Source organism: Fukomys damarensis, unplaced genomic scaffold (genome assembly GCF_012274545.1).
Source record: "Fukomys damarensis isolate Sample0158 unplaced genomic scaffold, DMR_v1.0_HiC HiC_scaffold_17, whole genome shotgun sequence".
In the NCBI taxonomy this organism is placed as follows: Eukaryota; Metazoa; Chordata; class Mammalia; order Rodentia; family Bathyergidae; genus Fukomys; species Fukomys damarensis.
In genome coordinates, this window is record NW_022900929.1 from 28,493,819 (window position 1) to 28,508,185 (window position 14,367).

At 49.4% G+C, this 14,367-nt stretch overlaps 1 protein-coding gene across 2 annotated transcripts in view; it reads right to left on the bottom strand.

Annotated features, from left to right (window-relative positions):
- Positions 1 to 14,367, bottom strand: part of Grb10 (growth factor receptor bound protein 10) — a 59,388-nt gene that overhangs the window by 7,307 nt on the left and 37,714 nt on the right. For both annotated transcript variants that reach the window (XM_033764935.1, XM_033764934.1), the window contains 6 exons: positions 13,117 to 13,227; positions 11,663 to 11,761; positions 8,452 to 8,529; positions 7,586 to 7,702; positions 6,739 to 6,805; positions 6,478 to 6,565 (listed from right to left, as the gene is read on the bottom strand). In XM_033764935.1, the coding sequence (XP_033620826.1) occupies positions 6,478 to 6,565; positions 6,739 to 6,805; positions 7,586 to 7,702; positions 8,452 to 8,529; positions 11,663 to 11,761; positions 13,117 to 13,227 (560 nt within the window). The remainder of the gene's footprint in view (positions 1 to 6,477; positions 6,566 to 6,738; positions 6,806 to 7,585; positions 7,703 to 8,451; positions 8,530 to 11,662; positions 11,762 to 13,116; positions 13,228 to 14,367) is intronic.

Genomic DNA, 14,367 nt, shown 5'->3' on the forward strand with positions numbered 1-14,367 from the left:
AAACCCCAACCAAAGGGGAACTTTTTGGTTTGGCTTGGTCAGGCAGGAAGGGGTGGTGGTCAAGAATCACAGATCCTGCTGTGGAATAGGCCCCACGCAGGAGGGGAGCAAGGGATTCTGTCTCTCCGGGACCATGGAGAGCAAGAGATTAGGGCACGGCAAAGTGGCTCGGCAAATGGGTGTGGCCTGTCACGGTGAGCCAGGACACACACAGAATGGCTTCCAAGCCTGCACCTTGGACTAATCAGAGAGTGCAACTTCAATTCTTCTGGCACACATCAAGCAGGTTTTTTATAGGACAGTCTAAATCTGATACCACAATTGGGGTATAAAAGATGGCAGCTATGAACCTTGTGGCTGCTGTGAGCTTTTCCTCTTCTTTTCCTACCTTTAATTGGCCTGCATTCATTCTGCATAGCATACTTGTTTCTCCCTTTAATAAATGTAAAACCTCACTACCTCATTTCTTATCTAATTCTTTGTTTAGGACAAGAGCCTGGAAAAGATCTGTGGAAGAGCACAGCACCCAGAACTGTGGTAGCAGTGGTGCACAACCAGCCTCTTCTGCCTGCCTCAAAGCTCTGTCTTATCCTAGGGTCCTGCCACTCCCAGGAAGACAGGCTTATCACAGAAGAACAGGAGATCGCTGGCCTCCAACTGACCAGAGGGCAAGGATGGCTGTGCCTTTCTCTGTGACTCAATACCCCACTGTTTCCTTCTGCAGGGAGGAAGCAAGGCACAAACAGAAACAGTCTGTGCTCCTCGCCAAGGCCCAGACAAATCTCCCACCTCCAAGTTTTAGGGCACTGAGGTAGTATTTCAGAGGGAACACTGAGGACTGAGGAAGTCGCTCCCTTCCACCCAAATTTGGACAACATCCCAGGGCCAATCTTCCCACTGTTGCTGTAACTTAATCAGAGTGAACTATGGAACACATGCCGGATTCAGTATGACTCAGCACCCTGTCAATCACTCCTGTCAGTCTTACCTGGAGGCCCACTGAGAGGTGCCCAGCCTTAGGTGAACCTCCCTATAAATTCTAAAGTCCGAGTTTAACTGTGTGCTTTTATTATAGTCAGCTAAGTTAGATAAAATTTAACAGGCAGTCGGAGCGGGGCCAGGCCCTCAAAAGAGTCAGTACAAAAGATGAGACACATCGAAATTGTGGCTGGAGATAAATTAAGAGAGCTGGGCCCCCAAGCCTCCCTAGACATAGACAGCAGCTTGAGATCTTATGTAAGCAGCACCACCTGATCCAGGGAGGCCAGGTAAGGTGTCAGATGCACAGACATGGGACCAGGACACCCTGACCCGGACTCCTATCCCTTACCCAAGATGCCTTTGATTTCTCTAAGCTAGAAGTTCAGTTGAGGTGAAGGTACACAGTACACCCTCGTTATGTACCTCATTTCCCTAATGGACTGATACTGGCTAAGCGACTATACTTGTAAGCCCACAGGGTAGCCTCAGCTTGGCCCAGTGCAGTCGTTTTCATTTTCATTCATTAGAACCCCCAAAGAGCCTGGCAGCAGCTTTCTCCCCAACCACCCATTTTTCAAGGGTTCCTCTCAAACTTTCCTTACTTTTATATATGTATTTTTTCCTTGTTGAGTTTATTGGTACATTTTAGGTATACAGTACAGTTACATTCATTATTGGGATCTTGTACCTTTACATGACAGGTCTTGGTTCACTGTCCCTACTTTTAATGTCCTTCTTCCTCATGTCCATTTGTCAGTTGTCAAGACACATGAACGTGGCACATATGACATCTAACAGGCTGGGAATTACTTTCCTATGATACCTTTTGCTTTCCTTAGGATCCTGGCACCACTTTTCTGTTTCTGCCACATTTTTGTTTCTTCTGGAAAAGATCTGCCCTGAGCACATTTCCCTTTCATCTTTTCTTTCTTCCCCTTTCATCTTAACGTAGCTGATTTTCTTCCAAGTGGCTTCCTGCTGCTCAGCCTTGCTTTCTTCATTACCTCTCTCCTGCAGACCCTCTTCAAAGGCCCCAGTGGCTGTACAGACAGCACTGTGCCCCGCAGCCCAGGATGCATGGTCCCGTGAAGCATGTCACGACAACAGCACTCTGTTGAAGACCAGGGACACCGAGGAAAATAACAATGACAGAGAAGAGAGTGGACCAGGAGGTGAGCAGGCCCAGGGACTGCTAGCTAGGTCAGAAGTGGTAGACAGGACCCAGAAAGGAAAGCAGGGCAAGTCCTAGCCTCTATGAAGAATGGGGATGGTGTCCTTAACTGGTACCTGAAAGTTCGGCAATTCCCCCAGGGTCACACAGCCAGCACAGAAGGAGGGCAACCTTTCTCTTACAGGGCAGGACGAACCCGGTACAGCAGCCCTCTGCAGAAGGAAACTCTGCAAAGAACTCAGGTCTTCCTAGGGTTCCCTTTGGGGGCTGCAGAGGCCATCAGAGGCAGGGACTCTAGCGGGCTGGGCCACAGGGTGTGACAAGTCAGAGACTGAGCTGGCTTTGGCCTTGGACAGTTCTTTCTCTTCCAGATAGTGGAAAGTGCAGAGAGCAGAAAGATATGAAAGAGCATGCCTAGCACACATGCATAAATGCATGAGCAGAGACATGTGCATACGCACACACACCTGCGCACTGTACTACGTCCAGACACGCACACACACCTGCGCACTGTACTACGTCCAGACACGCACACACATGTGCAGAGTACTCTGTTGAGCAAAGATTCCTGTGCGTGGGGATCCCAGGTTGCCTCAAGGAGATTCAGGCCAGGATTCCTCTTTCTGGCTCTGCACTCTAACTCTACCAACTGTTAGAGGTAAGGGAACAGGAAAGGTGGTTCATCTGTAACATCTGCTGTCCTCGGACTGTCTTTCAAAGCTGTTTTCATTGTTCTGACTCTTAAGTTGGCTTCTCTTCATAACTTTGCAGTGAAGATTTCACACAGTTAATGGTTCCACCTTGTTTCATACAGTTTATTTCACAAACCTTGGAATTAGCAGGGAAAAGCTCACCCTGTGAGAACCTGAACTTTATTTTTTCTTTTTGTTTGAGATGGTCTCTTTATATAGTTCAGGCTATCCTTCAATGCACTAAGTAGACCAAGATGGCCTAGAAGTCCCCGAGATCTTCCTGCCTCAGTTTCCCTAGTGCTGAGATTATACATGGGCACCATCATTTCTGGCAGCCTGCACTGTTACTGTGAATGCTCCCACATCCTGGGCCTGCCACTGCCTTGGATGGGACACTTAGAGGCCAAAGCACCACATATGGCCTTGTGGAACCTTTGCTTTCCCAACTCTGTGATGTCACCCGCAAGGGGTCCAGCACAGTCTCCTAATGAGTCCCACAGACGGAGGTTCACAATGACCACCACAGAACACTCTGGGCCTACTTCTGATGGGGTTCACAGCTATAAACAGGCCTAGGAAAACCCAAATACCCCTGAGTAAAAAAAAATGCCAAAAAAAGAAATCTTAAATGTTTGCCTTTTCTCTCCTTTGACAGGACAGAAACTTTAGAGATGATGAATCTTTTCTACAGCTGAAGGAGGAGTCTTCTCTAATGGTTTGAAAGAGGCTGCTCCATAATACCAGTGGCATTGCAGGCCAGGGGTTTTGTAACAATCTTACAGCTGCACAGAAAACAAAGTAACACCCATTCTTCACACATTATGCGAGGATTAGTACACTCCCAATGCATCTTAGGGTCTAAATAGAGCATAGAATGTACAAACAAGTAAGGAAGGAAGAAAGAAAGGATGGAAGAGAGAAAGGGAAAAAAGAAGGAAGGAAGGATGGACTCCAAGTATTACAAGATAACATGAATGAACTACATGATTCAGGAGTGTAGGAAAAAAAATCTACAATGTTTAGAAACTGGTAAGAACTATAAAAAAGAAATCTAACCACCCCTTGTGCTTATAGGAAGCTCCATGTCCTTCAGGAGAAAGAAATGCACACGATGACCTTGCTCTGGGATAGAAATGGCTGTGGGAAAACTGTCACTCACATAGGAAATGTGGAAAACGTGTGATACTATACTTAAGATATATCAACCCATTTAGAAAAATGAACTCATTTTGTTTATATTTTGAAAAAGAAATGAGAGGAAGAAAAATACTAAAAGTGGTTACTAGTGTGTGTTGGGGGTGGAGCTGACAGGGAATGTGTCTTGTTTTATAGTTCTGATTTTTTTTTTTTTTTTTTTTTTGGTACTGGGGTTGGAAATTGGGTCCTTGTGCTTGTGAGGCAGGTGGCAGAACCACTGAGCTAAAAATCTCCAGCCCTATAGTTCTGACTTTGAAGCCAGACAAATGTTTTATCTAATTTAAAAAGCACTATCCAACAAAAAATAAATCAGAGTCCCTCAGAACATCAACTGGAACAAACATACCTGACCAACAGTTTGGTGGTAGAAGCACAAGGAAGAATGACTTAAGTGACTTGAAAAATGCTACTATAACCAGCCTAGAATATTCTTTAAGGGTCAGAAGCCTGCCAAAAAATTTCAATTGAAGAATCTTACTGAATTAATATCTGAATGAGTATTTTCAAAATAATCATTTGATCTATATATCTATCAAAAAAGTTAATGCCAACCAAGACCTTCAGAATAAAAAAGAAACAGTAATTTCAGCACTTGGTAAGCTGAAGTAGGAGGATCACAATTTTGAGCCCAGCCTGGGCAACTTAGACCCTGTCTCAAAATTAAGAACAGGCTGGGTGATGAGGATATAGCTCAGTGCAAAGGCCCTGTGTTTAATTTGCAGTAACGCACATACACATGCACTTACACACACACACACACACACACACACACGCACACACAGACATGGCAGAAACAACAAAATTAGAGAAATAAAAACTTAGTAATTTAAATTTGAGTTGGCAATATCAGTGTGAAATCCGCAACTTATTGTTACGGTTTTTTAAAAAAGTACAGGACTGGAGTATAGCTCGGTGGTAGAGTGCTTTCCTAGGATGTGTAAGACTCCGGGCCACCACAGCTCTGTCTACTGAAAAGATCTAAAGGCTGTAGCCTCAGGAAAACATCTCCCATTAGAAAGAATCAGGACTCCCACGAGGACTGTGTCATTGAGCCCATCCATCTGAACACACCTGAAATTAAACCCTAATAATGCGGGATCAAAAGAACTCAGGAGCCAATGTGCAAGGCATCCACTGGCCAGAGAGGGGCATGGAGCGTGAAGAAGAAATTTTCACAGAAATAAATTAAATGCACAAAGGTCTAAATCCAGAGTGACTCTTCATAACAAACACAAGCACAGATGGCAGAACTCCAACTCATGCCTCTGGAAACTGACAAATAAAAGACAAAATCAAGCATTGTTACTCTGTCCAGGAAACAGAGTATTTGAAGAGGAAAAGCAATCCAGCTAATAAATGATGAGGGCGTCACAGAAGTAGAAAAGGACAATTCTAAGTCCCCAGGTGGATACTGACCAGTGACTACTGGAGAAGTTGCAGCTGGTGGCATGTAAAGCCACTGCTCAGCCCTGAGGTGACCTGGAGGACAACCTGACTTCATGTGCTTGTCCCCAAGGCAGCTGACCATGTAGCTCCAGCCCAAAAGTACACGCTCACCAGAGGGTGCCGTGGTCAACCTCTCACCACCTCTGTCCAGGGACGAGAGCAACGGGGGACATAGGAAGGGACACCCTAGGTCAGCAAGGAGCAGACAGAGCCTGAGTGTGCCTGCTGTGGATGGAGACCTCTAGCTCTGCAGGGAGGACCCGTCTTTGTCCTTAGCTCTGGACAAATGGCATTCAGAAGCTGTGCTCTGCTGTATCACCTATTGCGGCCTCTGCTCCTAGCCAGTCATATGTCTCTGCAGCCACACAACAGGCAGACATCTCCATGGTCATGCAGAGGCCTCTGGGGGGCAGGGTCTGCTCTGGTCAATGATCCAATGGCATGAATGATCCCAGGCTAACCCACCGCAAACCTGTGCACAGTCACCATCACCCTGGCCAGCAGACCCCACTGTCCACCCACACAGAAGTGAAGCCATCCAGGGTTGCCCTGGCCCCCTCAGCTGGCCCAGGGAGAGGGGCCACCCGACCAAGCACGACTGGGAGATATAACACATCTTTGTAGGCTCAGCCATTATGGTTTGAGGCTACTTTCTGCAAAAGCTGACACAGAGCATAACCAAAAGCGTAGGCAAAATTATTTTTCTCTGTGTCCACTGCCTTGGAAGTAAAAATGATGAGCTCAGTTTTCTCTATGGGTTCCAACCTCATCAAAGAGGCAGAGGAAATTCTAGACACGATATGGATAGATATGGATTAGAATCCCTCCCCTTCTGCTCTTCATCAACTGGGCAAGCCCTGCCCAGCACTTAACATCTCTGAGCCTAGATTTTCTCTTCTTTAAAAGGAGGCTGAGACCACTGCCTGCCCATGAGGACATCTGAGGGATGAGACAACAGGGCCCGGCACAGAGCTGATGGGGGCTCCTTACCCGTCCACGAGACCCTGCTGCCTGATAATCCTGTGCGATTCCTCCCTGGTGATCCTGCCATGGAACCAGTGCTGGGTCCTGTGAATCACTGTGGGAGAGTACAAGGAGGGTGCTGCACACTTGGCCTCCCTGGGGCTTGCCCGATGCTTGCCCCCTGAGCCTTTGAGTTGCCCCAGCCCAGGCAGTGCTGTGAAGCTCAGGGAGGGCAGGGAAGTCTCCTCATCTTTATGTCCCACAACATCAAGCAGCTGGCATGCTTACCTGTGCTGAGGGTGGAAGGGTGAAGGGGACTTTGGCTTCCCAGAATATTCATCCGTGTGCTGCGCTTCTGCAAAAGAAAATACTGTTGTCAGCGCCAGCACTCAACACAGGAGACAGAAAGACCAATCAGTCACCCTGCATGGAGCCAGGGCAGGGTGTCTGGTGGGGTTGCTGATCCCATGAGAGCTCCATTTGACCACTGAGAATGAAAAGTGTGGCTAACACTGGTTAAAAACAGCCCACACCGCCCTGGGCATCTCCAGCAGTCTGAATGTAGAAGCAAAGGCTCTCTTTTCACACAGGGTGCACGGTGGAACCCCAACTAACGGGCCCCAAAGCAGGAACTAGTGATAGAACTTGGTGTCTCTCAGTCCCTGAACTTGGGGACCTTCATCTCCTCCTCGCACTTGGAGGCTAGGGGACAGGGAGCACTTTCCAAGCCAGAGCTCTGGGCTCTGTTTTCCATGTAGTCTTTAAGTCTCAGGAAAATGTGAAAGGTGGTGGGATCCTCCTATCTAGAGACACAGGACTCTAGCCCTGGAGGCGCCTCTCCCCTGGTAGAGCCCTGATGTGGACACCTGCTGGCCTCCATCAGGCCTGGCCCTGTGCCTGCCATGGACAGCCAAGACAGTTCATCAGCAGGGGCATCTCCGCCCATGAGCCAAAGTGGACACAGGGCTCCTCTCCTATCCTTCTGCAGGGGCCAGTGCTGAAGTGGGGGGACCCACCGGCCAGCTGCTGCAGGTCCTCTGCCCACCTCTCCCCACAGCTGCTCTTCTGGGAGGAGACCAGGTCAGGGTAGCATCTGCCAGGCAGCCTGTCCAGGCAGAGTTGGGCTGAGCCTTACCCGCCAGGCATGGCCCTCTTCCAGGGCGGCGCTGCGGGCTTCCACCGGGTTATTTATCACTCTTCCTGTTTGCCCAGAAAAATCCATTGCCACCAGGGAGTTCTCAGAGACACTGCGCTGGAAAGGAAAGGCCACGAGTTCTTGAGGTGCAGGACAGTCAACCATGCAGCAGCCATGGGAATCGCGGAGGATCCCCCACACTTGCTAAGATTCAGGTTTAGAATTCACTGGTTCAGGTTGAAAATTCAGCGGTTAGAGGGCCAATGTGTTCAAAATGGCTTTGGGTTTTATTAAGAAAAAGTAAGAACCTTTCCTATCTTCCTCATGGTACAAAGGCTCCCTGTGAGGCCATTTGGTGCCAGTAGGATTTGGGCTGTGCAGTCCTTTGCTAAAGCCCACCCGGGACACAGAGACAGCATGGAGCTGCATCCTCACCCGTACATCATGCCCTCAGCTGTGCCAGGTCAGGTCTCCAAGGTGACCTGCCTGCGCGATGTTATCTGCCATCTCATCAGATGACGTGTGCCTGCACCTCTAGGAAGCAAGCAAGGGGTAACACCAGGGACACAAGAAGAGTGCTTCTAATCTCTAAATTCTTACCAGAGATTTTCAGCACAAAGGTCAGCACCATGGGCCCCTGGCTCAAGGACCAAAGTCAAAGGTAGGAAAAGTAGATCTACAGAAGCCAAAGTTGCTCTGGACAGTGTTGGGCATGTAAAGAGCCACAGTTCCCAATAACCATGAGTGCATGTGCAGGGATGGAGAGAAACTGTTGGAGAACTGTCCTCCCTGCACGAGTGCTGCTGAGACAATGCAAGCCATCTCCTGGAAAAATGTAAGTCTGGGACTGGCACAGTTCTACTTACCACTGGCGCAGAGAAGGGAGACAGCATGGTTTTCCTATCATAAGGGACGCGGTAGTTCTGGTAGAGGAGCATTCCATACTGTGGGGGAAAGGCCAGTAAGTGCGGGAAGCAAGGGTCACCCACGCCCACATCCCAGGGTAAGACAAATGCCATAGCCAGGACACAACAGGGAGCAATGGTGTCGAAACCCCTGTGAACTGAGGCACATTCAGGACAGCACATTTGTCCCAGTTCTACTCAGTTCTTTGGATGGTAGGAAGGAAATGATCAGGCCAGGAAGGTGAGTGATGCTACAGGCCCAGTACTGTCCCAAGTGGTTTATGATACTACTTCATCCTCCCCCTTACGAGCCACATAGTGTCATTATTCTCCTTTTACTGATAATGGCACCAGAAGCACAGGAGTAAAGCAAGTATCCCAAGGACATGGGAGAGTAAGGACTTGGGATTCATACGTACATCCTGTTCCAAAACTAGTGCTCCCTATTATGGTTTAGATCTAAAATGTCCCCCTAAAGTGTTGTGTGCGTGGAAGGTGATTGGATCAGGGGTCACTGTGCTCATCAGGCGATTCATTCAAGGATGTGTTAGTCCCTGGCTGACTGCCGTGCAGAGGAGAGGCCTGGTTGAAGGCAGTCACTGGGGTGTGACTTGGGAGGGTGCATCCCTGTCCCTGGCTCCTCCCTTCTCTCTCTGCTTTTGGCTATAGGTGGAGCATACTCTCACCCCCAATGCTCCTCTGTCGTGCTATTTCTGGCTCAGAGCCAGCTGACCATGGACTAAAAGTATGAGCCAAAATAAAGCTCTTGTTCAAACTGGAGGGTGTCAGGTATCTTGTTCTAGCAATAAACCCTCCAATAACCAGGATTATTGCTCAGCCAGCTTAGCAGTTGTGTTATTCATCTTGGGAATAAGGACTAGGGGCTCTGAAAAGTCTTGCACATGTGTCAGCCAACACTCCCCAAGTACTAGCTCAAACCACCTACTTGCAAAATGAAATAAAAAAATTCACAAAGAGGAAATGAAGTTATGAAGTGGGCTGCATGTTCCCTTTACCTTGCTCAGGGGACATAAGCTCTGCTCTGGCTCTAGTTTCTACAGTTGTATACAGTTCTAAAAAAACATTCAGAATGGGATGCGATGGTCTATGCACTAACAGTGAGTAAGGATAACTGCACTGCCCTGGAGAAGAGCAAGAATAGGCCAGGGGAAATATTTACAGCAATAAGGTAATGGCTACTTTAAAAAGACATCAGACTACAGGGTCAATGAGTAGGATGCAAGATCAAACCCAGGCACATCATGGGAAGAGTGCTCAAAAACAGACAAGAAATGTCAAAACCAACCACAGAAAAACTATTATCTTCACAGAAGCACCAGAGGACAGATGATGGCTGACATTTTCACGCAAATGATGAGACCCAGACAACAATGGAATGGGCGAATTTGCAGAAGAAAATAAACCAGTGAGAAGGTCCTTATGTCATCTCCCACCGCATCAAGCCTGGCCCCCTTGAAGACACTGATATCTGTGGACCACTGGGTCAAAAATGTTCCCTGAAGTGTGGCTGGGACGTGGCAACTATAGCAGAAATGGATCCACAACTTCTAGTGTGTTGCCATAACCCAGCAGCCATGCCTGGGCCTGTGCTGCCATCAGGGAAATGGTAGGATGACAATACGCACAGCACACAGCTGCCACAGGGAGGTGACAGGTGATGGGTGTGCAGAGCCAGTGTCAACACTCAGCAGATGTCAGTGAGGTGAGGTTACCATTAGCACAGCGTGCAACACAGCACAGTCCAATCACAAAGGCTACCAGCATTGTCAGCGCAAGCTTGCCTACTTCCTGTCCTGCAGCTCGTTCCGGCATGGGACAAAAGGGAACAGAAGGGACCAACTGCTCATCTGCTCATGAGATGATGGCGAAGAGCTTGCTGACTGGATTGTCCATCTGTCAGCCAACATAACAAAATTTGCAGCTTCACTGAGTGCACTATCACTTTCCTCTCATTTTAAAAATCAATTGTTCATTGGCAGATTAAGAAAACCAACTATATACACAAATCTAAAACGTTTTCTCTGCATGGTGCCCATCTGTAGCCATCCTTCCCTACCTTGTCTTTCCTATTTATTATAGCCTTACAGCCTTCCTTCCTCTTCTTTTCTTGTCTTTTGTTGTACTAGGGATTGAACCCAGGCCCTTTACACTGAGGTACATCCCATCCAATTTTTATTGTATTTAACTTTGTTTTTTGTAACAGGGATTGAACTCAGGACCTTGCACTTACGAGGCAGGTGGCAGCACCACTGAACTAAATCCCCAGCCCCTTTTTACTAAATTTAAATTTTTATTTTCACATTTGGAGACAAGGTCTTAAGTTGCCCAGGTAGGGCTTCAACTTCTGATCCTCCTGCCTCAGTCTCCCAAGGTACTGGGATTACAGGTGTACATCATTGTACGAAGCTTCCTGTGGGGCCTCGTGCAGTAAAACTGTCTAGGACTCACAGTTAAGAGACGCTGGCTTCAGAAAGCCACCCAGTCTGTTATGTCTCCAGCAGCCCTGGATTTTGGAAGCACAGACTACTCAGGGTTAGGAGCTGCTGGCCTCCCTCAAAGCTGTACAGTGTGGTTGTGGTTTGTCCCCTTCAAGTTCAGGGCAGGTCCCTTGTGGTGCCTCAGGAGGTACAGCCTTGCAGGAGGATCGTGATCCCTGGGGCCAGTCCTGCAGGAGGACTCTGTAACCCCAGGCTCTCTGCCTGTCCATCAGGAGATGGGACTTCCTCCTGCCATGTGTGCCCCTGCCACTGTCACCTGTGATGGTATGACAACAGAGCCCACACCATAGCTGAGTCGAGGCTAGCACTGTACCTGGGGACCTCCAGACTGTAGATGGAGAAACCTGTTTTCTTTATAAGGCAGCCTGCTTCGGGTACTGTGTTAGAGTAACGAAACCCAGACAAGTGGTGTGGTGGCACACTCCTGTCATCCCAGCACTCTTAAGAGGCCGAGGCAGGAGGAACTCAAGCTTGAGCCCAGTCTAGGCAACTTACTGACACTCTGTCTCAAAATAAAAAAAAATAAAAAAATAAAAAGGGACTGCAGATGAAGCTCAGTGTGAAGGCCCTGGTGTTAGTCCTCAGCACCACGAACAACTGTGGATAGTGATACCAGGGCAAAGCCCAGCCCGGTCCCTGCCCTGCCTTGCTACCTTGAGCAGCCTAAACGCCGTCATCCAGCACATACGGCCCTGTTCGTCCTCAGCACACAGCAGCCTCAGCTCCTTGTTCTCGTTCCTGACCTTGTTTGGCTGCAAATCAGAGAGCATCCAGTTAGCATGGTTCAGTGAGGAGGAAACACACCAGGCAGGCCACCAGCTGTGCGTCACCACACAAACACAAAGCGGGGCCCACAGCCACCTTGTGACATTCTCGGTGGCAGCTGACTGTCCTCGGCTGAGCCTCCCTGGCTGGGATGGGTGCAGTGAGACCGCAGAGCAAACCATCCCAGAGCCACTGGAGGAACTGGGGAAGAGGCGTCGCCTCATCCAGGGACAGGCAGACTTTCTGTGGGACAGTGGCCTCAGTTGTGGCAGAAAGGTCCCCAAAGTCACCTCCTGGGAGGGCTGGCAAGGTGGCTGGGAGCCAGTGAGGGGCTCCAACAAAGAGCTCTGGGATTGTGGGTGCCTCAGTGGCCCCAGTGTGCAGTCCAAGTGAAAGCCCAATGAGTGAGACCAATGCCACCCACAGTGGGGACAGAGGTGGTGGCAGATAACCTGGGGCAGCTGGGGACGTTTCATAGCTCCTGTGCCCATGCAGAGATGGTAGGTTTGCCTGGCAAGGGTGGGGTTGTGTGGTGAGAGACAGGAAGTCACAGGTGAAACCTACCTGGTGTCTATGTGAATTCCGGGCCCCAACTTCAGCATCAGTGCTGTGGGGGGTACTGCTTTGGCCACCACCCTACACTACCACACCCTCCTCGGGGTGATGAACAGGTGTGCACGAATATACCCATGTGTGTATGTGGGACTGTATGTGCTAACACAGTACATGAGTACTGATTTGTGGGCACATGTGTGTTGTCAGTGCACACACACATGTGTGTAGCTCCTTATACACACATGTATATATATGCTTGCATGCTTTCACTCACATGCACACAGAGCGTGGGCTGTGGTCATTCCTATGTAACCATCCTCATGACCGGAAGCCCACAAGGAAGGTGCCAGACACTCCCCAAAGGCCACCAGGGGCCTCCTCCCCTAAGCAGTCCTCTCTTCCCACTACTATATTAAGCTACAGCCACAGCCCAGCCACAGGGTACCTGGCCCTAAGGCAGTCCAGGACTGACAAGCCAAAAACACACTAATGTTTTTACAGGAATGAAATAAATCCAGTGTGAAGCTGTGCTCCTGTTAAAAAATAAAAGAAACAGTGGAGTATGGTGATTCACGCCTGTAGTCCCAGCACGCTGGTAGGGCAGCCTGGGCAAATTAGGAAGACCCTGTCTCAAAATCAAAAATAAAAAAATAAAAAGGGGGCTTCACTCCCCAGTGTTGCAGAATATAAGTAAGAAACAAACAAAAAGCAGCAGCCATCACGTGCTGGGGAACCCACTGACTCAATTCCAGCCCCAGCCTGCCTCAGCCTCAGGTGCGATGTGTACCTTAATGCAGAGCCCATGGTCCGTAGGGGCACCATACTGCTTCTTCGCAGAAACCAGGGAGAAGATGTTGCTGTCCTCCAGGTCAGATAGCAGCTGCAGGTGCCTGGGCTCCTGTGACAGCAGGCCAGGTATAAGCTCAGGTGCACGTTCCCAGCACAGTAAAGCACAGCTGCTCCACTGTACTGGAGAGCAGCAGGCAGCTGGGCATATTTATACCATCTTCCTTCTGCCAGCTCAGGGCTGGATTAAACCCAAACCCACGCAAACCCCAACTCTCAAATTCCCAGGCACGAGATGGCTGGGACATATGTAACACTTAAGCCCCTTGTGCATGGAAGGTGACAGATCACAGGGTACTGTGCTCATCAGTGGGCTCACCACAGACGAGTTCAGGGCTGACTATGCTGGTTGGAGCTGGTCACTGGGGCGTGATCTGGAAGGCTGTGGTTCCATCCCCAGCTCCTCCCTTCCCTTTCTCCTTCCTGGCTGTCACAGGCTGAGTGCTTTCCCTCCCCTCTGCCATCCTGTTCCTGCTCAGAGCCAGAAGATCATGGACTAAACCATGAGCCAAAAGCAAGCTGTCCTTTATGTTGTGTTGTCAGGTATTCCATCCCAGGGTGGAAAGTGACTAACACAGTCCACCTTCTCCCGACGCTCCAGCCAAGTCTGCTTCCTGTTCAGGACTACAAACTGTTCCTGGCTTGGGGATGGCAAGGAAACCACAAAACGGAAAGGTGGAAAGTTCCCTGCTCTGCCCCACCACACCTCACAGCCTCTCAAGACAACGCAATGCCCCTTCTCTCTGGCTCCTACCCTGAAGTCCGGCAAATGCTTGGCCGGGGCATACATGGGTAGTCATAAGAAAAGCGTGGGCACTGAGTGCTGGGAGCTGACACAGGAGAACCTGGTGAGATCTACAGTGTCACCAGCCTGCTTCTGAGGTCTGCAGCTACTTTGCACCTCCTCTTACCCCTGGGCACGCACTCGGGCATGCACTCTCGCACACACACAGACACACACACTGCTGTTGCTGCTGCTGACTGCAGACTGTATCTGCAGTGACATGACTGGCTCTGGGGTGCCAATGAACCACCAGACATCCTGATGGCCAGCTGACACCCCAACTTCCATATCACGAGAACCAAGGTGATCGCAGTGCAGGCAGGGAGTCTAGAGTGTGGAAGCATGGGGCCCAGCATCCCAGGTCTACGTAAGCGGCAGCCCAGGAGGCAGACCAGCAGCTGCTTTCTC